General features: G+C 43.3%; 2 protein-coding genes across 2 annotated transcripts in view; both read left to right on the forward strand.

Moving 5' to 3' along the window:
* Positions 1-7,715, forward strand: part of LOC132480423 (zinc finger protein 577-like) — a 43,187-nt gene extending 35,472 nt beyond the window's left edge. The window contains exons 6-7 of the mRNA XM_060084639.1: positions 6,078-6,250; positions 7,638-7,715. The gene's annotated coding sequence lies outside the window, so the exon portion shown is untranslated. The remainder of the gene's footprint in view (positions 1-6,077; positions 6,251-7,637) is intronic.
* Positions 2,116-10,903, forward strand: LOC132480708 (zinc finger protein 300-like). Its single transcript, XM_060085092.1, has 3 exons — positions 2,116-2,222; positions 9,332-9,492; positions 10,081-10,903. The coding sequence occupies exons 1-3, from the start codon at positions 2,116-2,118 to the stop codon at positions 10,884-10,886; spliced, it is 1,074 nt and encodes a 357-aa protein (XP_059941075.1). The 3' UTR covers positions 10,887-10,903.
* Positions 10,904-22,584: the final 11,681 nt, after the last annotated feature.

Consider the following 22,584-nt stretch of genomic DNA (forward strand, 5'->3'; position numbering starts at 1 on the left):
GAAATTATAAAATACCATTTACAAGAGCATTAAAAATTTCAAGTATCATGAAATGAATCTAAAAAATGACTTCTATAAGAAACATCAACTTTATTCAGAGACATTAAAGAATAAGTGGAATGATACATGGTGTTCATGAATTTTAAGCGTTCATACTATAAATATGTCATTACTCAAAAGATTTATAGACTCAGTGCAGCCCCAGTACGAATCCCAGACTTTGTGTGTGTGTGTGTGTGTGTGTGGAAGTTGACAAGTTGAGGTAAAATTTTATGTGAAAATATAAAGGGCCAAGAGAACAAAGACACTCTTGCAGAAAAAGAATACAGTAGGCGGCCTTGCTTTATCAGACCTAAGACTTAGAAATGATCCCGTAGCTAAAACAGAGTAGTATTGGCCCAGGAATAAACGAGAGAGCAATGGAACAGAACAACGTCCTAAATCAGAGCCATACAGACATGGACGCTTGATTTATGATAGAGGTGGCACTGCCCAACAGTGCAGAAGAGCCTCGCTTTAAATAAAGCTGCTGGGACAACTATCTATCCACAGGAAAAAAGAAAGTTGATCCCTGTATCACAGTATTCACAAAAACAAATGACTGGGCGGGTTGTGACTATTCAAGATACACAGAATCCTTCTTGAATGTATTTGTTACTGAGCGCAAGTCCACGTACCCGATGCACAGTGAGGCCAAACAATACCAGAACGTTGGAGTTTGGAGCAGAGAAAGGTTTATTGCAGGGCCATGCAAAGAGACCGGTGGTTCGTGCCATAAAAACCCTGAACTCCCTGAAAGCTTTCAGCAAAGCCCTTTTACAGGAAAGGTGAGGGAGGGGTGTGGTTAGTTGTTGCACACTTCTTGCTATCAGATCCCTTGCTCTTGAGGTCAGGTCACGACGTTCCTGGAAACCTCCACCAAAACAAATGTTATTCTCTGTTCTGACAAGAAAGGGCAAGGTCCCAAGGCTCAGCTTTCAGAAGTCCAAGCCCTGGCTAAGAGGAGGGGCTCCCTGCGCCGGCCGGTTACCTTGCCCAGGAGCGTTGGTCCAGCACCCAGACTAGATGTTCCCGCCAGTGCCCAGGCCTGGCTGAAGACGTGGATCTCAGTTGGCGGTGCCCTCAGGGCCAGGTCTCCAGACCCTGCCCAGCTGTCATCACTGAGGGAGCCGGGTGCCCAGGTCCCAGTCAGACTTCAGGCTCCTTTGGCAGCGCAAACAGGGGCAGGGTCCTGCGGACTTCGACCCATGGAGACCACAGCCGCCGTTAGGTCCCAGAGGCAGGGATGGGGGAGAGGTTCCCGTCTACTTCAAGGCCCGGGCCCAGCCAGTGGCGGCAGTGGCGAGGGCTCTCCAGCTTTGCAGGACACAGTCCTCAGACTGTCCCCAGGCCCCCCACCTCACCCGCCAGGCGCAAGGCCAGGGGTCCTCGAGGGCCCCTCGGAGGAGGTCCCCATCTGCCTCTCACGCACTCTCTTCCGGGTGGTCCACTGAGAGAGAGCGGGACCTCTAACCCCTGGAGCTAAGGGCTGCGCGCCCGCTCCGCCTCTATTACAGAGTCACCTTGTACCGTGAGACAGAAGTGATACTCTTTTGGCGGGGACTGTGGTTGCCAGTGTCTGCTCCACAAAACGTATCCGCCCCGGTCCTCACCCCCTCACGGTCTCGCCTCACGAGGTACGTCCAGAGTGCTCTCCTCGTAACACCTCTGCTCCTTCAGCTACAGCCCTAGCCTCCTAATCCCCATTCTCTCCAACGTTTAACCGGCATCCTGTCTGCAAACGCTCCCCATTTCTCTGTCCCGAAGCCCCAACCTTCCCAACACGGCCACGTCTTTCCTGCGGCATAAAAAGGGATCCGAAAGAGAGTGGGCGCGGCCATTCTGCTTAGGCCTGGCCTGTGACTGGTTTAGCTCCCGGGTCAGGTCGGAAGACTGTACGCGAGAGTGTTGAAACGCTACTGAACATGTACCTGAGCAGCTGCACAGATGGAACAGCCCAGGGTGAAAAATCTTGGAGACAACCGGTTGAATTTCCGCCTCTCCGTACTGGTCGGCAGGACGGTCCAAAATGGCGGCGCACGATCCAATATGGCCGCTCCCACATAATGTAACGCCATGGGCGCGGCCATATTGCACGGCACTAATTCCTCCAGGCATCAGAACCCATCGCTCACTTCCAAAGTGGCCTTGAATGTGAGTGATAACAGGGGCCCGCTACTTACGTCAGCGGAAACGGAAGTAGCGTCCAAAGCTTGGCTTCCCCGAGGGTACTGTCACAGAATTGGCATTTGAGGCTACGTGAGATTTCTGCGAGTGGATTTAAGAATCCCGCGTGGTGGGAATTCTGACTTGAGATGTGGTTTGTGGTGGGTACTCGTAGAGGATTGTTGTTGAAGGCGGCCTCGGAGTTTTGGGGGCGTTGTGGGTGGCTTGGGCCAGCATCAGTGTTGTGGAGTGGGTTGAGGAAGTAACGAGAGACCATTGCTGTTGACAATGACAGGTCGGCGCCGGATCGCCGCCCCCGCACCCCGCCCCCGCCCCAGGCGGTGGAAAGAGGAGGTGGAAGAGCCAATGGTCAAAGGGGTCCATCTAGATAGGTTGGTGAGGATAGGGCTTGGGGGTTAGTTACCTGGGATTCCTGTGGTTGGAATTTGAGCTTCGGAGGGGCCAATGAGTGAAAAATAGATGTCTGGGGAGCTGTGAATGGGTGCGACAGCGAAGTGCAGGTTGGGGAGCTCTGTGGGTATCCTTAGGAGAGGTTGAGGGAGGTTGGGACATAAAGAGGCCTCAGGTGGACAGACATTTGGGCGTGTGCTGAGCACTGGGGTATTATATTTCCCAACGTTTTATACTGGAGAATTTCAAGCATACAGAAAAGTCGAAAGAATAGCCAAATGTTCTGCTGTGTACCTGCCATCTAGATCCATGAATTGTTAAAATCGTGCCCATGAATACTTAAGAGCTTACGTGTGCTTGTACGCGCCTGAAATCAAGTTAATCCTAGCTTTTTATGTCAATTCTAACACTTGTTTCTGTGACTTTGGATAAAGTACCAAGTTCTATAAGTCTGTTTTCGCATTCAAACAAATTGATTTCCACCTCACCGGTTCTCATGAAGGCCCTGTCTTCATGACCTCATCTAGCTAATTACCTCCCAAAGACCCCATTTACAAATACCATCACATTGAAGCTTCAGCGTATGAATTTGAGGGACACAAATATTAAGTCTATATAACAAGCAGGTATTTGACAGAAGGTAGCTATTATTATTCAAATGTATGCCTTTCTAATGGGATTTCTTTCTACTCAAAACAATACTTTCAACTTATTTTTATTAAGTTAGAATAATTAAAAAATCCTCCTCCTATGTGACTTTATATATGATATTAAATGGAGCTCTCTAAGTTTTTTTAATCAGAATATCATTGTAGGGCCTCCCTGGTGGCGCAAGTGGTTGAGAGTCCGCCTGCCGATGCAGGGGATACGGGTTCGTGCCCCGGTCTGGGAGGATCCCATATGCCGCGGAGCGGCTGGGCCCGTGAGCCATGGCCGCTGAGCCTGCGCGTCCGGAGCCTGTGCTCCGCAACGGGGGAGGCCACAACAGTGAGAGGCCCGCATACCGCAAAAAAAAAAAAAAAAAAAAAAAAAAAAGAATATCATTGTATGTTTATTATCAGTAAAAAACAGGAAATAAAAATCACCCTCGGAGAATTCCCTGGCCCTGGGTTTGATCCCTGGTCAGGGAAATAAGATCCCACAAGCCCCAGAGAGTGGTAAAAAAAAAAAAAAATTAACCCCCAATTTACTATCTGTAAACTACCTGTAATGTTTTGAAATGTATTTTTAAACTGAATTATATATTATGGATATTTTTCTGTTTTTAATTTATAAAAGTAGGTCAAATTAAACGCATATTTCAGAGGCTTCTGATTTAGTTTTACCAAATTTCCCTAATAACTTTCTATTCCATAATGCTTCTACACACAGTGTGCCAGATTTTTCTACATCTTTAGCAACAATGGGCATATCATCCTTCTTTTCTAATATGATAGCCCAATTTAGAAATTTGATTACCTTGGCTTTTCTTTATAATTTTGTTCAATGAATGTCATGTTTGATCATTGGAAAATGGGAAAGTCCTCCATCCTTGTTCCCACCTAACCATCCCAAGCTTTGGAATCACTATTCACAAATTAGAATGTGTTATTCCCTTGACTTTTTTTTTTTTTTTTTTTTTTTTTTTGTGGTACGCGGGCCTCTCACTGTTGTGGCCTCTCCCATTGCGGAGCACAGGCTCCGGACGCACAGGCTCAGCGGCCATGGCTCACGGGCCCAGCTGCTCAGCGGCATGTGGGATCTTCCCGGACCGGGGCATGAACCCGTGTCCCCTGCATCGGCAGGCGGACTCTCAACCACTGCGCCACCAGGGAAGCCCAAAGCAACTTTTCATATGCTTATTTGCCATCTCTCTCTCTCTTTTTTTTTTTTTTATGAAGTGTCTGTTTGAAACTTCTTTTCCTTTTTATTGGATTGTCTCTTCTTTTATTAAGTTGGAAAAGTTCTTCACATTTTTAAAATAGAAGTCTTTTAGTCAGGTATATGCTTTGTTAATATTTTCCTCTAGCCTGTGGCTTGACCCTTCTTCATTTTTTAGCAGTGTCTTTTGAATATCACAAATTTTTAGTATTGAAGAAGTCCAATTTATCAACTTTTTCTTTTATCATGCATTTTGTGCCCTAATTAAGAAATCTTTGCCTCACTTAAAATTTTTCTATGCTTTCTTCCAGAAGTTTTATAGTTTTAACCCTTACATTTATAATCCATTTTGAGTTAATTTTGGTTTGAGGCAAACATGAATATCCTATTTGTTTCAACGGCACTTGTTAAATAATTTATTATTATTTTTCTCATCATGCTCATGCTTTTCTCTTGTGGAATATATACATATTCCATATTATATATGTGTGTGTGTGTGTGTGTGTGTGTGTGTGTGTGTATAATTTTAAAGAAATATACTAGTCCGCCCATTCTATCCCTTTTGTCATTTTGGTCTGTCTCTCTAGCTTGAATTTTCCCTTGGCTTTGGGTCTTATTTTTTTTGCTCCTTTGCATGTCTGGTAATTTTTGATTGGATGTCAGATATTGTCAGTTTGATGTTGTTTACAGGATTTTCTTTTATTCCTTTAACTACTTTTGAGGTTTGCTCTGGCATGTAGTCACGTTACTTTGAAAAGGTTTGATTCTTCCAAGGCTTTCTTTTCAACTTTCTTAGGTGGAGCCAAAGCAGTCTTTTGTCTGTGATTACTCTGTACCTATTACTGAGGCAGTACTCTTCTGAGGCCTCTGTTTGAAGTCCTGGTGGAAGGTCTTTCTACCCTGGCTAGTGGGAATGCTGAGTATTCCTGATCTTGTTTGAGCTCCAGGAATTGTTCCACCTCCTCCTTTCCAGGGGCCTTGGTAATTTCCTCAGTTCACCAGTCCTTAGCCAGAGACTCAGAGGAACCCTCTGCATATCTACAGAGTGACTTTTTTCTCTTTTTTCTGAGGTACTACCTGGCAAACTCTAGCCACCTTTGCTTCTCAGACTTGAAATTCTGTATCATTAACTCAGCAAGACTGCTGGACGGTTTTGGGGTTCCTTCTCCCTGTGCTCTGGACTGGAAAGTCTCTCCAGGCAGTGAGCTGCAGCACAGAGTTCTCACCTTGTTTGTTTTCCTTTTTCTCTGACTTCTGGGTCTTTAAATAGTTGTTCTAGATATTTTTCCTACTTTTTGTGTTGGTTGGCTAAGATGAAAGGATAATTCTGGTAGTTCTCCTTAGACTCAGGGGATTTATTGATTCTGGGGGTTTGTGTTTTAGTCCTTTCTCTGCCAGTTACTAGCTGTTGGGTTTTAGCTAGGTGCTTAACCTTTCCTCTGTTAGTTTTCTCTAAAATGGAATAATTATCATCTGTACATTATAGGGTTGTCGTGAGGGTTAAGTGAGAAAAGAACATACTTGAAACAGTTCCTTGCACGTATTGGAACTTGCTTTTATCATTACTTCCATACTAAACAAATCTTTTCTTGAATCCATAGATGCCAGCTTCCTAGAATAAGGCCACTCCTATAAAGGAAAAAAGTAGGTCTCAAGCCCGGAAATTCATCCTTGCTAAGGATACCCTTGATGAGACACCATTACCAGGATTTCAGGACAGATCCTAAATGTGGTGGCCACTTCCTAAAAGATGTTAAAAATGACCAAGTCCCAGGTGAGCTGTTTGGTTTTTTTCCCAGTTTGTTTTGCATTTTGATCTTTGGAGTTTTATTAAAATGTATCCAATTAAAGAGAACAATATATATAGATACATTGTGGCTAGGAGGGATGTGCTTAGATTGGGAGATAGAATAAATGATCCAGAATAGCTAATCAGGAAGGGAAACTCATCTGCATGTCATAGGGTCCTGCAAGGTGCTGATAATTAGAACATTGCCACATAAGCAGCAGGATCCAGAAGTGGGTTGCCTACATTTCTCTGTTAATACTGGAAACCATCACAAAAGATAAAAATGTGTTGCAAGATTTACTTTGTATTTAAGAAGGAAGCACATGAATTCAGTAAAGATTTCCTGGACATTTAAGTGTGAAGATGGGTCTTCCTGTTACTTTTTTTTCTCATCCAGACAGTGGACCCAGTGAAAAGTCATCTTCCGAAGGAAATGTGGGAGGTATAACAGGCACAGATAGAAAACTTTAAAAATCCCTTACCTATTAAAAAAAAGATAATAGTAGTGCTTACATAAAGGTTACTGTGCAGATCATTGTGTTACTGTGCGTAAGATGCCTAGAACGATACATAACACACAGTGAAAGCTTTGTGTTTGCTTTTTTTTGAGTATTGTGATTTAATACGTAGTCCAATTTCTAATAGGCAGTTCTGAGCATAGCATACTTTTGTATGTGAAAAACACTGCAGTGGCTACCAAGTGTCTGCAGGACATGTGCATTCTTGCTCCAAGACGTGTTCCTGCCTGTCACCTGGGCATCTGTCCCTTTCAGCCTCTTCTCCTGTCCCTTTGAACTATATGCAGTTCTTTGGACTCAAATAGATCAGAAGGCATTTGACGGCAGGACCATGCTCTATTTCCTTTTTTAATGCAAAATATATATATATAGTAAGTAACATTAAATGCTTGTAAGGTGGGTTGCAGATGGTCTTTAAGTAGTTTAAAGTTTCAGTGACGTTTTACATTGGGTAAGTGAATGAGTGAAGAAGTGAATGAAGAATGCACAAAGAAAGGAGAGCTTTAATGAATTTAGCCTACAGAATGTCAATCAAAACTAGGTACAAGACTTCCCTGGTGGCGCAGTGGCTGAGAGTCTGCCTGCCGATGCAGGGGACATGGGTTTGTGCCCCGGTCCAGGAAGATCCCACATACCGCGGAGCGGCTGGGCCCGTGAGCCATGTGCAACGGGAGAGGCCACAACAGTGAGAAGCCCCCGTACCAAAAACAAACAAACAAACAAACAAAAAAACTAGGTACAGAATGATATATGTTTATAAAATTTCATAGTAAAAATAGAATAATATCCTATAGATCGTTACTATTTTATTCCATTATATTAACTCCAGATTAAAAAGGATTATGTTACAACAGGGCTTATTGTCATTCAATGATGTGGCTGTGGATTTCACCTGGGAAGAGTGGCAGCTGCTAGACGTTGTTCAGAAAAACCTCTACCGGGATGTGATGTTGGAAAATTATAGCAACCTAATGTCATTGGGTAAAGACAACTTTCCTAAATATCTCAGCGTAAGCCCATTTATTGCCTGTCTTTTTTCCATTGCTACAATTTATGCATACTCTGATATCATCAATGATTTTGGACTTGGACCAGTATAGGTAGGTAACAGAGCTTATTTTATTTAGTATCATACAGTGACTGTACGTTAATTTCATTTTCCAAGTGAAAAGTTTCGATTTTGCTGAGATTTAAACTATACATTCCCTGAAACAGAACTTTTCCTCACAGGACCCAATACTGCTCAGATTCTCTGTGATTACCCCCCTTGTCAGGTTATCAAGTTACCAAGCCAGAACCAGTGATGCACTTGGAGAAAGGAAAAGAAAAAGAAAAAGCAGTAGTAGAGAGGGAATTCCCAAGTCAGTGTGGTCCAGGTGAGTGAAACCAATGCAGTGGGAGTTCGTGGAAGCAAAGTAACAGTTGGTCATTGTTGGGTTGGGAACTTTGTTATTTTAATATATTTTTTAATTGAAGTATATTTAATGTACAATGTTATGTTAGTTTCAGATGTACAGCAGAGTGATTCAGTTATATGTATGTATATATATATATATATATATATATATATATATATATATGTTCTTTTTCAGATTCTTTTCCATTATAGGTTATTACAAGATATTGAATATAGATCCCTGTGCTATATAGTAGGTCCTTGTTGTTTGTGTATTTTATATATAGTAGTGTGTATCTGTTAATCCCAAACTCCTAATTTATCCCTCCCCCCATTTTAATATTTTTTTCTCATAGTCTCTGAACCTTTAGAGGTGACTTTGAATGAAAAGAAGTCTTCAGTATGAATGTTGCCTGCTTCTCTTACTACCCTTCCATATATGACTCTCTTTTGCTAGCCACCTAGGAGGAGACTTACCTCTTTGTATCTACCCTGGGTCAGATCTTTGCCTAGTTCATTTGGTCTTTTCTTTTTTGCTTAGTTGTTCTTTTACCGTAGCTCGTTAGACACAACCAACCTCTTTTACCTTTTATCCATATTCATATACCTCTTCTATTTTTCTTTCAAATATTCATAGATTTGTTCCAATGTTTGATGACACCCATGTCCTTCAGTTCATTACTTATTACTGTTTCTTTTATTGGGTGCCTCAGGCTTACGTTGTGCACCTGCTGTATCGCTTTCTCCATCTCTTTGGATATTGACTTGAGATTTCATCCCTCTCCATTTCATGATAATGGTAGTATTCATTGATTTGTTTTTTCTAGAAGAAATGTGGCAAGTTTATGATTGGCATCGGGAAGATAATGGGAAGGGTGGACCTGTGGAGAGAGATCATGAAAACAATGCATTGGGAAAAATATTTCCTTTGAGCAAAAACTTTGTTTCATTTACAGAAAGACCCCATAAATATGTCTCAAGAGGAATAAGTTTGAAACAGTATTCAGACCCAAGTTTTCAGAGTAAAAGCTATGCAGAAATGAACTCTGATGAGTTAAATGGTTATGAGAAGTCATTTTTCCATACTCTACATGAAACCTCCCATCCTCGAGCCCTGTACTATGAACATAATTTATGTGTGAGGTCTTTCAGCCCAGTAACAAATCTTAAAAGACATCACAGAATTCACACAGAAGGGAAACCTTACGAATGCAGTGAATGTCCCAGATCCTTCAGGTATAAGTCAAAGCTCATAATACACCAGAGAACCCATACAGGAGAGAAACCATACAGATGCAGTGAATGTCAGAAAGGTTTCAGTACCAAATGTCATCTCACTCTGCACCAGAGAACTCATACAGGAGAGAAACCATATGAATGTATCGAGTGTCAGAAATCCTTTAGAACAAAATATCATCTCATTCTACACCATAGGACTCATACAGGAGAGAAACCCTATGAATGCAAAGAATGTGGAAAAGCTTACAGGGAAAAGACGAAGCTCAGATTACATTACAGAACACATACAGGAGAGAAACCTTTTGAGTGTAGTGATTGTGGGAAAGGTTTTATGCAAAAGTCAAACCTGATTATCCATCAAAGAATCCATACAGGAGAGAAACCCTATGGATGTAAAGAATGTGGAAAGGCCTTCTGTAGTAAGTCTCAGCTTGTTGTTCACCAGCGAAATCATACAGGAGAAAAATCCTATGAATGCAGGGAATGTGGGAAAGCCTTCAATAAAAACTTGCCCCTCATCACACATCAGAAAATTCATATCAGAGAGAAACCTTGTGAATGCAGTGATTGTGGAAAAGCTTTTGTACACACATCACAGCTCATTCTACATCAGAGAAATCATACAGCAAGGACACCTTATGAATGCGAGGGATGCGGGAAAGCCTTTAATAAAAAGTCACACTTCATAACCCATCAGAGAATTCATACGGGAGAGAAACCTTATGCATGCAGTGAATGTGGGAAGGCTTTTATAGACAAGTCACAGCTTATTGTTCATAGAAGAACTCATACGGGAGAGAAACCTTATGAATGCAAGGAATGTGGGAAAGCCTTTAATAAAAAGTCATCCCTCACAACACATCAGAGAATTCATACGGGAGAGAAACCTTATGAATGCAGTGAATGTGGAAAAGCTTTTATAGACAAGTCCCATCTCATTGTCCATCAGAGAACTCATACAGGAGAGAGACCCTATGAATGCAGTGAATGTGGAAAAGCTTTCATACGAAAGGCAATGCTCATTGTCCATCAGAGGACACATACAGGAGAGAAACCCTTTGTATGCCTTGAATGCCAGAAAGCCTTTAGCAGTATGGCAATGCTCAGTAGACATCAGTTGATTCATACAGGAGAGAAACCCCATGGATGCAGTGAATGTGGGAAGGCTTTCCGCCAAAAAAGCCATCTTATTATCCATCAACGATGCCATACTGGAGAGAAACCCTATGGATGCATTCCATGCGGTCAAATCTTCAACCAGAAGTCACAGCTCATTAGACATCAGAGACATCACACAGGAGAGAAACCATATCAGTGCACTCAATGTGGGAAAGACTTTCTTGAGAAATCATACCTCAGTGTCCATCAGAGAAGTCATGCAGGGCAGAAACCTTATCAGTGTGGTGAGTGTGGGAAAACTTACTCTGTCAAGTTCTTCCTCACTTCACATGAGGAAATTCATACATGAAAAAAATCCCAGGAACACAGCACTGGGAAGACTTTAGGGAGATGCCACATCTCCCCGAATATAAGAAAATTCACACGAGAGTCACCCTATGAATGCAGGGAAAGTTAGGGTACTTTTCCATTAATTTTGGCCTTTGTAAGTTTCAAAACTTACCCAGAAGAGAAATCTTTTAAATGCAGTGAGTATAGGAAAATTATCTATTACCAATGTAGCCTCATATTTCATGAGAAAAAAGGCAGTATGAATGAAAAGTTGAAATCTCTTGAGAAGAGATCCCATTATACATCGCACAAAATGAAACCTTTGGGTACAACAAATGTTTTTGATAGTCTATCATAAAGTAGTCAGTTTTCACTGTGGAAAAAAATCTCACAAATATTGTGAATTCTTGAGTAGCTTCCAAACAAATGAGTTTTCATACCAAGGAATACAGATGGCTGAAGACTTGTGATAAGGGATGCCTCTGGCATAAAGTCCAAACTTATCATGCATCAGACAATATATTTTTAAGGAGAATTAGTAGAGTGTAATGGTGGGAAAGTTTATTTACATATAAACAACTTTATAATAAAAATTTTGATCATCGCATTACCATGTATTTATAGAAAATGTAACACAAAGTAGTCAGTTAGGAAGAGCAGATAACTTTAGCATGCCAAAGGACACTTTGTTTCATGTTTGAATATATTGTATAGTCAAAGAAGTAAATTAAGAAAGGTCCCAGATGTATGTATTTGCTTTGTGTCTGAGTATTTTTGTAGAACATGTATATGATGATTTTCAAATTTCACAAGGTAATGAAAGTTGTGTACCATCAAATTCTTGTTCCAGTTTGTATGTCTAATATCTACCAAAAATGCCAACATAGTGAAATAAATAAATCACAAGGGAAGTAATTCAGCTTAACATTAAACAATACTATGACACCATTTACACCTTTTTGGGTTTTGTTTTACTGTTACTGGTATTGTAAATGAACCTGGTACTTTTCAGCCCTTAGGAATGATAACTTTTTTTAAAACAAATTATCTTCTGGTTGTCACTCAGAAAACAAAAAACAAAACCCCCAAAAAGCCCCATTACAAATATTGAGGTTTAAGAGTGATAAGTAATCACAACTCTTCTGTCCCCAGATGAGTTCTGAAAAACTGAAAGCAGCTGCTGTTTTCAAAGAAATGAAGATTAAAATGTCACTTGTCTTGGTGGTTGTGCTGAAATGGGGAATGAATATGGCTTAGACTTATAGCCAGCTGTGCTTGCCACGGCGTTCCTCCATGAAAACCTAGTTTGTTTGTTTCCTAGAGCTGCTGTAACAACGTATACTATTAACCGAACGGGTTAAAACAGCAGGAATGTACCACTGTCTGAGTTCTGGAGGCCAGAAGTCCACAGTCAAGGTGTCGTCAGGACCAGGCTCCCTCTGAAACCTGTTGAAGATTCCTTCCTTGCCTCTTCCTAGCTCCTGGAGATTTATGGGCAACTATTGGCTTTCCTTAGTCTGCAGCTGTATACCTCCAACCTCTGTCTTTGTCATCACATGGCATGCTCCCTGTGTGCCTCTGTGTCTGCACATGGCCAACTTCTAAGAACACCAGTTATTGGATTTGGAGCCTACCCTACTCCAGGATGAGCTCATCTCAACTAAACTCCATCTATAACAACCCAATTTTCTGAGGCACTGGAGGTTAGGACTTCATACTTCTTTTCGGTTAGGGGGAGTGGATACACGATTCATCCAAAACTCCTAGTACAAGTGACCCTTGAACATTGCAGGGGTTAGGGGCGCTGTCCCCCTATGCAGTTGGGAATCGTTATATAACTTTTGACTCCCCCAAGACTTAACTACTAATAGCTTTCTATTGATTGGAAGCCTTACCAATAACAAACAGTCGATTAACACATATTTTATATGTTATATGTATTATATACTGTATTCTTACAATGAAGCTAGAGAAAAGAAAATGTTATTAAGAAAGTCATATAAGGGGGAATTCCCTGGCGGTCCAGTGGTGAGGACTCGGTGCTTTCATTGCCGTGGGCCCAGGTTTAGTCCCTGGTCAGGGAACTAAGATCCTGCAAGCCACACGGCACGGCCAGAAAGAAAAGTCATAGGGAAGAGAACATATGTTTAAAGTACTGCACTGTATTTATCAATACCATAAGTTTACATCATCTGTTTACAAGCTGAATCATCTGTCAGTATCTACATCAATATTATATGATACAAAACACTGTAGATGTTATACGTATTACTAACACTAAGCATCAAAAATGAAAAAGTAATGTGAAAAAATTCATTTACTTACAGGTATAACAACTCATACATTGATAATGAAGAAGCAGCAATAATATTTTATCGTCTTGGGCACACTCTGTTGTTCAACTGTGTTTTTCCCTCACCTGTTATTTATCCTAGTGTTCATAGGCACACTTTTTTTTTCTTTCTTTTTTTTTTTTTTGGTGGGGCATATATCTAGCAGTGGATTTGTTGGGCCATAGAGTGATTTTTAAGACTTTAAAGTGGAAAATGTAAAAATATGCAAGAGTAGAAAGCTTCAAAAATTTTAAACATTTTGTTGATTTCACTGATTGCCTTTCCCCCCGCCCCGGGAATATTTTTAATCAAATGTCATATAGTATAATTTCCTCCTTAAATTCTTTAATATGTATCTGTAACAGATAAGGATTTTTAAAAGACTATAGTCACCATTATACTCAACAAAATAGACAGTATTTCTTGAATATATTCGGGTTCTCCAGTAGTGTGTGTGTGTGTGTGTGATTTATTATAAGGTATTGGCTCACATGATTATGGAAGCTGAGAATTTGGAGGTGGAAAGGGTGGGGAAGACTTCTTTCTGAGAGATTAGTAATTCTGTTAACTGTTCCTGAGAAACTCACCTCATCAAAAGAACAAAATATTGACAGCTTAACTTGCCCACATCTGCCAATTCAAGACCAGAGTAGCCCCAGAGGGCCTTGAACAAGATACTGGGGACAACAGCCTTTCTGTCAAAGCTTATTTTGCTTGAAGAAGACCATTTGTTCTTGGGTGTGGGCTATAAAGATGTTTCTGTGTTTGCGAGATCTACCATTAATTCTTATTCTATTGTAAAGAGAACATTTATTCAACTGCTAATAATCGGAGGAATCTTGTTGCATATTACGATTACCAGGGAGTTTTGTGAATAAATACAGGTTCCTGGGACTTCCTTGGTGGCGCAGTGGTTAAGAATCCGCCTGCCAATGCAGGGGACACGGGTTCGAGCCCTGGTCTGGGAAGATCCCACATGCCGCGGAGCAACTAAGCCCGTGAGCCACAACTACTGAGCCTGTGTTCTAGAGCCCACGAGCCACAACTACTGAGCCCGTGTGCAACAACTGTTGAAGCCCGCACGCCAAGAGCTCGTGCTCCACAACAAGAGAAGCCACCGCAATGAGAAGCCCGTGCACCACAACGAAGAGTAGCCCCCGCTCACCACAACTAGAGAAAGCCCGCCTACAGCAATGAAGATCCAACACAGCCAAAAATAAAATAAATTTAAAAGAAAAATACAGGACTTCCCTGGTGGCGCAGTGGTTAAAAATCCTCCTGCCAATGCAGGGGACACAGGTTCAAGACCTGGTCTGGGAAGATCCCACATGCCATGGTGCATCTAAGCCTGTGTGCCACAACTACTGGGCCTGCACTCTAAAGCCCGCGAGCCACAACTATTGAAGCCTGTGCACCTAGAGCCTGTGCTCCACAACAAGAGAAGCCACCGCAATGAGCCTGCTCACCGCAGCGAAGAGTAACCCCCGCTCGCCTCAACTAGAGAAAAAGCCCTCGCGCAGCAATGAAGACCCAATGCAGCCAAAAATAAATAAATTTTTTTTAAAAAAAGGTGCCTGCATGAAGCACCAGACTTTATTAATCAGATGCCTTGATGATGCAGTGACCTAACCTATATTTTATTTTATTTTTAGTTGTTTAATTTTTTTTATTGGAGGATAGTTGATTTACAATATTGTGGTCTAACCCATATTTTAAAAAAATACCTCCCCAAGCGATTCTGTTGGAACAGTATCAGTTGTAGATCCAACATTTGGGAAACAGTTATCTAGATGGTATTTGGAGCTGGGAGAGGCATGAGATGGGAATGTGAGGGGAAAAACACAGTTGAGCAATCCACAGCGTCCCAAGATTATGAAACATTTACACAGATTTTCTTTTATCTTGTAGCAGTGGTAACTCTTAGGGTGGGGTGAAATACAGGAGAGATCTCCAGTCTCTGGAATGTACGTTGTGGAATGAAGGGGACTTCCTGGATTCAAAACAAAACAAAAAACAAAAAGGTTCCTTGGATAAAAACACCAAGGTCCTACTGGGACACACAGGGAACTGTATTCAATATCCTGTGATTAAACCATAAAGGAAAAGAAAAAAAAAGTTCCTCATTCAGATGGTCTTAGAAAGTGGCTCTAGAAGCTCCCAGGGAAAATCCTCTAACTCTCCCAAAAGTCCTCTCCCAAGGAGGGTCAGAGAGCCGAGGATGAGGCGACTCCCATTTCCTTTCTGTTTTAGGCAGCCGCGAGGTGGAGCTCGATTTCATTAGTTCTTCATGAGCAGTTGGGACAAACTGAACATTACCAAAGCCAGTCATGCCAGGATTGTTTACTGCTGCTGTTTTTTGACCCCTCAGCTCGGTCCTAATTATGTCCTGATGCGATACAACCAGTTGCCTCTCATTGCTTAGAATTTACTCGCATCTAGCTGGAAGGATGGCTGCCAAAAGCATTGTTTTAGGCGGATGAATTTCCACTCACTTCTGGCCATGAAGGAGAGGGGTGGATATCGAGTAGGAAGCTGGCAGTTTCTACCACATCCTACTCATCTGTCTACACAACATCCCTGTATACTCTTCTCCCCAAACAGAAGTAGCCCCATCCTTCCCAAGGGAGACAGCTCCAAAGTTTTATTTTGGAGTTTTAGACTCAATCACGTCTAGAAATATTTGTGGCGAGCAGTCCATAAACTTTAAAAGAATCCTCAGAGACCCAGGATACAATAGTGCAATGAGAAAGAGCACCCACAATGAAAACTTCCAGTGAAGAACAGAAAACTGGGGAGGATGTAGCAGGCACTATTCTATTGCAACCAAGGCCAATGGGCAGGAATAGTAAGAGTTCCCTGTCCTGGTGGTCAATTTGGAAGCCCTCGTTCTCCCATCTAGAGGATGTACACCATCCTTCATGACTCCTGGCTTTGCCCTCTTGTCTTTATTAGTTGTCCCTTATTTTCTATGGTCACATCTTAGTTGGGCATTGAAGAGTATACATTTCTTGGGAATTAAAAAGCATTTCTAGGGCCTCCCTGGTGGCGCAAGTGGTTGAGAGTCCGCCTGCCGATGCAGGGGATACGGGTTCGTGCCCCGGTCTGGGAGGATCCCATATGCCGCGGAGTGGCTGGGCCCGTGAGCCATGGCCGCTGAGCCTGCGCGTCCGGAGCCTGCGCGTCCGGAGCCTGTGCTCCGCAACGGGGGAGGCCACAACAGTGAGAGGCCCGCATACCGCAAAAAAAAAAAAAAAAAAAAAAAAAGCATTTCTAGGAGTCAAGAATGCAAATGAGATGGGTAAAGTTCTTTGCATTAAAAATGCAAAAACTTTAGGGGTGACATGAGGGGAAGGGAGAAAAAAGGATGACTGAGTAAAAACAGTGGAGTGGGTGAAGGACTTTTGATAACAAGACTAGCTGATATTCATTTTGAGTTCTTTCTTTTGCCAACTCAACAGGAGTGTGTTATATGATGAAGGGCAATTTGTGAGTGATTATTTGCAGAAAGCAAGGGAAAAGCTGAGTGCTATTGTAAACTGATTTATTTCAAAACAAAGTCATCAGGCAACAAGGGTACTGTACTTGAAGCTGAGATTTAAAACCAGAGGTGTTCATAAAAAGGTAAAGCACGTGGAAATTTGTATTTTGCTTTTTAAAACCTTTTTATTTTATTACATTTTTATTTTTGGCCACACCACACAGCATGTGAGATCTTAGTTCCTGGACCAGGGACCAGACCCACACCCCCTGCAATGGAAGTGCAGAGTCTTAACCACTGGACTGCCAGGGAGGTCCCTGGGAATTTGTTAAAATTGGTTGCCAAGGGGAGGGGTTTGGGGCAGGGGAGGGAAGGATTGGGAGCTTGGGGTTAGCAGATGCAAACTAGTATATATAGAATGGATAAACAACAAGGTCCTACTGTATAGCACAGGGAACTATATTCAATATCCTGTGATAAACCAGAATGGAAAAGAATATGAAAAAGAATGTATATGTATAACTGAGTCACTTTTGTGTACAGCAGAAATCAACACAACATTGCAAATCAACTATACTTTAATAAAAAAAATAAAATAAATGTGGTTTTCATGATATTATTCAGATGTTATTTAGACTAACCTAGTACTAACCTAACCCATCTCCAAAATGCTTGTAAAGTAAACCATAAATGCTGTCTTGGTTTAAGCCATTGTTAGGTGTAATTGTAAATTGCAAATGACTGATAATTGAAAGCACCCTAATTGATACAAGACCTTGGGAGTAATGCTTCCACGTGCCACCATGGCGAACCCCAAACTCCACAGGTACTGTTAAAAAGGAAACAGCTGGGGCTTCCCTGGTGGCACAGTGGTTAAGAATCCGCCTGCCAATGCAGGGGACACGGGTTCGAGCCCTGGTCGGGGAAGATCCCACATGCCGCAGAGCAACTAACCCCGTGCGCCACGACTACTGAGTCCGTGTGCCACAACTACTGAAGCCCGTGAGCCTAGAGCCTGTGCTCCACAACAAGAGAAGCCACCGCAATGAGAAGCCCACGCACCCCAACGAAGAGTAGCCCCTGCTCGCCGCAAATAGAGAAAGCCCGTGCACAGCAACGAAGACCCAACACAGCCAAAATAAATAAATAAAATAAATAAATTTAGTAAAGAAAAAAAAAAAGGAGACAGCTAGCCCCAAATGGAGTCACTTGTGCCAGCAAACCAAGACTTAATACCTAACCTAACTGCAGTTTCAACCCTCCCCCAACCCCACCTTCCCCTCTCCCACTCCCCTTCCCGCAGAAATGTGACCTTTAGCCAGCCAACCTGGAATTTCCTGCCTAGTACCAGGAGGTAATCCACTGATAGACCCCTTTCTTTCCCCTTATGGGGGCTGACCTTGCCTGAAACAATGCATTTGCTGTCAGTAATCCCCACCTTCCACCCCTACCTCTACCTTTACAAACCTTTCCTTTTCTTCGGCTCAGTGAAGTTCCTTCCCATTTGCTCGGTAGGATGCTGCCTTGTTCATGAAGTGTTCAATAAAGCCAATTTGATCTTTAAATTACTCAGTTGAATTTTTGTTGTTTAACAGTACAGAATATCCTTTGTTCAGGACCTCGCCCTATGTGTCTCTGGCTGTTGATTCATAGCCCTTAATATCCTTTGTAATAACCCAGTAATGCAGTGAGTAAATGGGTTTCCTGAGTTCTGTGAGCCACTCTAGCAAATTAATCACACCCAAAAAGGGGATGTCACAGGAACCTCTGATTTATAGTTGGTCAGTCAGAAGCCCAGATGACAACCTGGACTTGTGATTGGCATCTGAGTTGGAGAGACCAGTCTTGTGGGACTGAGCCCTTAACCTGTGGCATCTGATGTGATCTCTGGGTAGAGTGTCAGAATTGAATTGCAGTGATGCCCAAAACTTGGCCTCTGTGCACGGGTGCCGAATTGAATCTTGGAGACAAAGTTTTGGGTGAAGTAGAAAAGGATAGCTTGGGACTTCCTTGGTGGTGCAGTGGTTAAGACTCCACACTTCCAGTGCAGGGGGCACAGGTCTGATCCTTGGTTGGGGAAGTTCTGCATGCCACGGGGTGTGGCCAAAAAAAAAAAACTATTAAAAAAAATAAAGAACAGGGGCTTCCCTGGTGGCGCAGTGGTTGAGAGTCCGCCTGCCATTGCAGGGGACACGGGTTCGTGCCCCGGTCCGGGGGGATCCCACATGCCGCGGAGCAGCTGGGCCCGGGAGCCATGGCCACTGAGCCTGCGCGTCCGGAGCCTGTGCTCCACAACGGGAGAGACCGCAGGAGTGAGAGGCCCGTGTACCGCAAAAAAAAAAAAAAAAAAAAAAAAAAAAGAACAGCTTTATTGCTTTGCCAGGCAAAGGGGGACACAGTGGGCTTATGCCCTGAAAAACTGTGGGACCCAACCTGGGGGTATCTGGGGAGGAGTTTTATAGCTATGGTTCAAGGGCAGGGTTGCTGATAAGGATCAGGCCTGCACTCCTTTAATCTGGCCTCAGGAACACAGGGAAGGTCACAGAGGCTGGAATCTATTCCCTACAAACAAGAAACGGGGTACACAGAAAGGCTTCCATGTCCAGGAGCCCCACAAGGTCCTGCTTGGCTTCCCTAGGACACCCAGCTGGTGTTGGAGAATTGCTTGCTTTGGGAAGAAATCCATATATTGGAATTAGGGTCAGAATCAGACCATCACACCTCCCAAAAGCCCCTTCCCACTTTCTTCCTCGTTGACCAAACTCTTTTTCATGGCAGCCATGCATCCTTCCCAGAGTCTAAATCTCCAGTGGAGGAACTAGATTATACATTTAATTTAATTTTAATCCATTTACATCTAATAGCTGCATGTAGCTAGTGGCCACAGGCTTGGCCAGTTTGACTGAGGGCTGCCCGCTCTCCTCTCCCATCACATCTGAGCTGATTAAGGCTGCTCTGGGTCCAGTTTGCCTGTGTGTTCTGGCCAGAGAGCTGGCTCACAGGCCCCAGGGAACGTGAAGGGATAAGCATCCTCACACTCTCCTGTTTGTCTTCGTATTCCCAGTTTTCTCTCTGCTTTCAACAACTGTTTGTGATATAGCCATTAACATTGCCTGGTCACCTTTAAAACCTCCAAGAGGGACATCCCTGGTGGTCCAGTGGTTAGGACTCCTAGCTTCCACTGCAGGGGGTGCAGGTTTGATCCCTGGTCAGGGAAGTAAGGTCCCGCATTCTGTGTGGTGTGGCCAAAAAAAAAAACCCAAAAAACCCAGGGGTCAGCAATTTAAAAAAAAAAACCTCCAAGAGACCTGTATGTCCTCAGCCCAGATGTGCAGAGGGTCACAGGACATCAGGAGCATGGAGGTCAGTGAATTGGATATTTAGATTCCAAGGAGGTTCCAGCGCACCCCCAAAAGGCACTAACACAGGCATTGCAGCAGCATATCCTTGGCTGTTTGGAAACCAGGGGTGATCCCCCCCAGTTCCTGTTACTCAGGCGGCCCCAGATCTACCTCCCCTTCTGGTCCCTCAGCTCTCCCCCTTGGGAAGTCGCTAAAGCTTGGGAAGCTTTGCCCAGGTCAGAAAATAATCCATGAGGTGTAAAGAACTGAGAACTTCAGCTCTCAGGTGACTAAGAGGGAGTCCGGGGGACCCAGACTCCTAGCACTGAGGGCTTCCTCTCTTTGAGCCTCTGTCTTCTCACTTGTAAGTTGGGTCTATTAACAGTACTTCCTGTGCAGGATTGTCCGCACAACAAAAAGAGACACTGTGTATTCGCACCACGAAATGCTCCTCTATGGGAATGAGAAGGAGCAAATCCTAACATGCACAGCTGTGGCTGAATCTCACAGACATAACATAGAGGGAAGGAAGCCGGGCACAAAAGACGATGCACTGTCCGATTCCATTTACATGATGTAGAGTGAGGACGCTGTTTATCCCCGAGTGTGTGTGTAGGATGTCTGGAAGGGGGCAGTGGGGACATTCTGCTTCTTGATCTGGGTGCTTGTCATTCAGGTGTCTTAACATTGTGAATATTGATTGATGGGACATTTATGATATGTGCAATGGTTTGGGTGTATATTACATTCCAGTGAAAATTTTACTGAGAGAGAAAAAGGAGGGAGGGATAGAGAGAGGTGAGCGATGGAGAGACAAGAGAAGGAGGGAGGGAGAGGAGATGGAGGGAAGGAGAAAGGAAGAGAGAGGAAAAAAGAGAGGGAGAGATCAGAGGAATGGAGAAACAAGGAAGGCAGGGAGGAGCACTTCCCTGGAACAGCGAAGGTAAAGAAAGGGCGAGTCTTAGAATCTTCTGCAGCTGAACGGATGACGTGGGGTGAGTTGATACAGGGTTCAGTAGAGTCAGTGGAAATCATTTCTTATCCTTCTCCTCCACCCCCATCCACACATCTGGAGGCTGCGAGAAACACCAGCACCACAGACAGAAATAGCCGCGTTCCAAGCACAGTCCTCAGTGACCTGAAGCAGCTGGACAGTGCCTGAGCCAGAGAGGCCGCCATTGACAAGTGCCCTCTGTTGTCAATACTATTTCCATGGGCTGGAGCTGGCCTCGGTCTCCCAAGCCTCAGAGTAACCAGGGCCCATGATTCCTGGGACCCTGACATGATGGAGGCCCCACGTCTGTCCCATGCACCCCCAACCCGTATATCAGAGGGTGTTGAGACGGCTCATGCTAACTCACAGACACTTGTTAACATTGCAGGATTTTTTTGTTTATTGAAGGATAGTTGATTTACTATCCTTCAATAAAAAGTGTGTTAATATCTGCCATACAGCAAAGTGAGTCAGTTATACACATATATACATAACTGTTTATTTTTTATTTTTTTTAGTTGCAGCTTGGGGGTTTCTTAGTTGCTGCATGCCTGCGGGATCTAGTTCCCTGACCAGAGATTGAACCCGGGCCCCCTGCATTGGGAGCACAGATTCTTACCCACTGGACCACCAGGGAAGTTCCTATACATACTTTTAAAAAATATTCTTTTCCATTATGGTTTATCACAGGATACTGCACATAGTTCTCTGTGCTACAGAGTAGGACCCTGTTGTTTATCCATCCTATATATAAAAGCTTACATCTGCTCACCCCAACCTCCCACTGCATCCCTCCCCTAATCCCCTCCCCCTTGGCAACCACCAGTCTGTTCTCTATGTCTGTAGGTCTGTTTCTGTTTCGTAGATAAGTTCATTCGTGTCATATTTCACATTCCACATATAAGTGATATCATATGGTATTTGCCTTTCTTTCTGACTTACTTCACTTAGTATGATAATCTCTAAGTTCATACATGTTGCTGCAAATGGCATTATTTCATTCTTTTTTATGGCTGAGTAGTATTCCATTGTGTGTGTGTGTGTGTGTGTGTGTGTATACACACACACACATACATAGCACATCTTCTTTATACATTCGTCTGTCGATAGACATTTAGGTTTTTTCCATGTATTGGCTATTGTGAATAGTGCTGCTATGAACATAGGGGTGCATATATCTTTTTTTTTTTTTTTTTTTCTTTTTGTGGTACGCGGGCCTCTCACTGTTGTGGCCTCTCCCGTTGTGGAGCACAGCCTCCGGACACGCAGGCTCAGCGGCCATGGCTCACGGGCCCAGCCGCTCTGCGGCATGTGGGATCCTCCCAGACCGGGGCACGAACCCGTGTCCCCTGCATCGGCAGGCGGACTCTCAACCACTGCGCCACCAGGGAAGCCCCATATATCTTTTTGAATTATAGTTTTTTCTGGCTATATGCCTAGGAGTGGGATTGCTGGATCATATGGTAATTTTATTTTTAGTTTTCTGAGGAACCTCCATACTGTTCTCCACAGTGGGTGCATCAACTTACATTCCCACCAACAGTGTAGGAGGGTTCCCTTTTCTCCACACC

The sequence above is a fragment of the Mesoplodon densirostris genome, chromosome 19 (assembly GCF_025265405.1).
Source record: "Mesoplodon densirostris isolate mMesDen1 chromosome 19, mMesDen1 primary haplotype, whole genome shotgun sequence".
In the NCBI taxonomy this organism is placed as follows: Eukaryota; Metazoa; Chordata; class Mammalia; order Artiodactyla; family Ziphiidae; genus Mesoplodon; species Mesoplodon densirostris.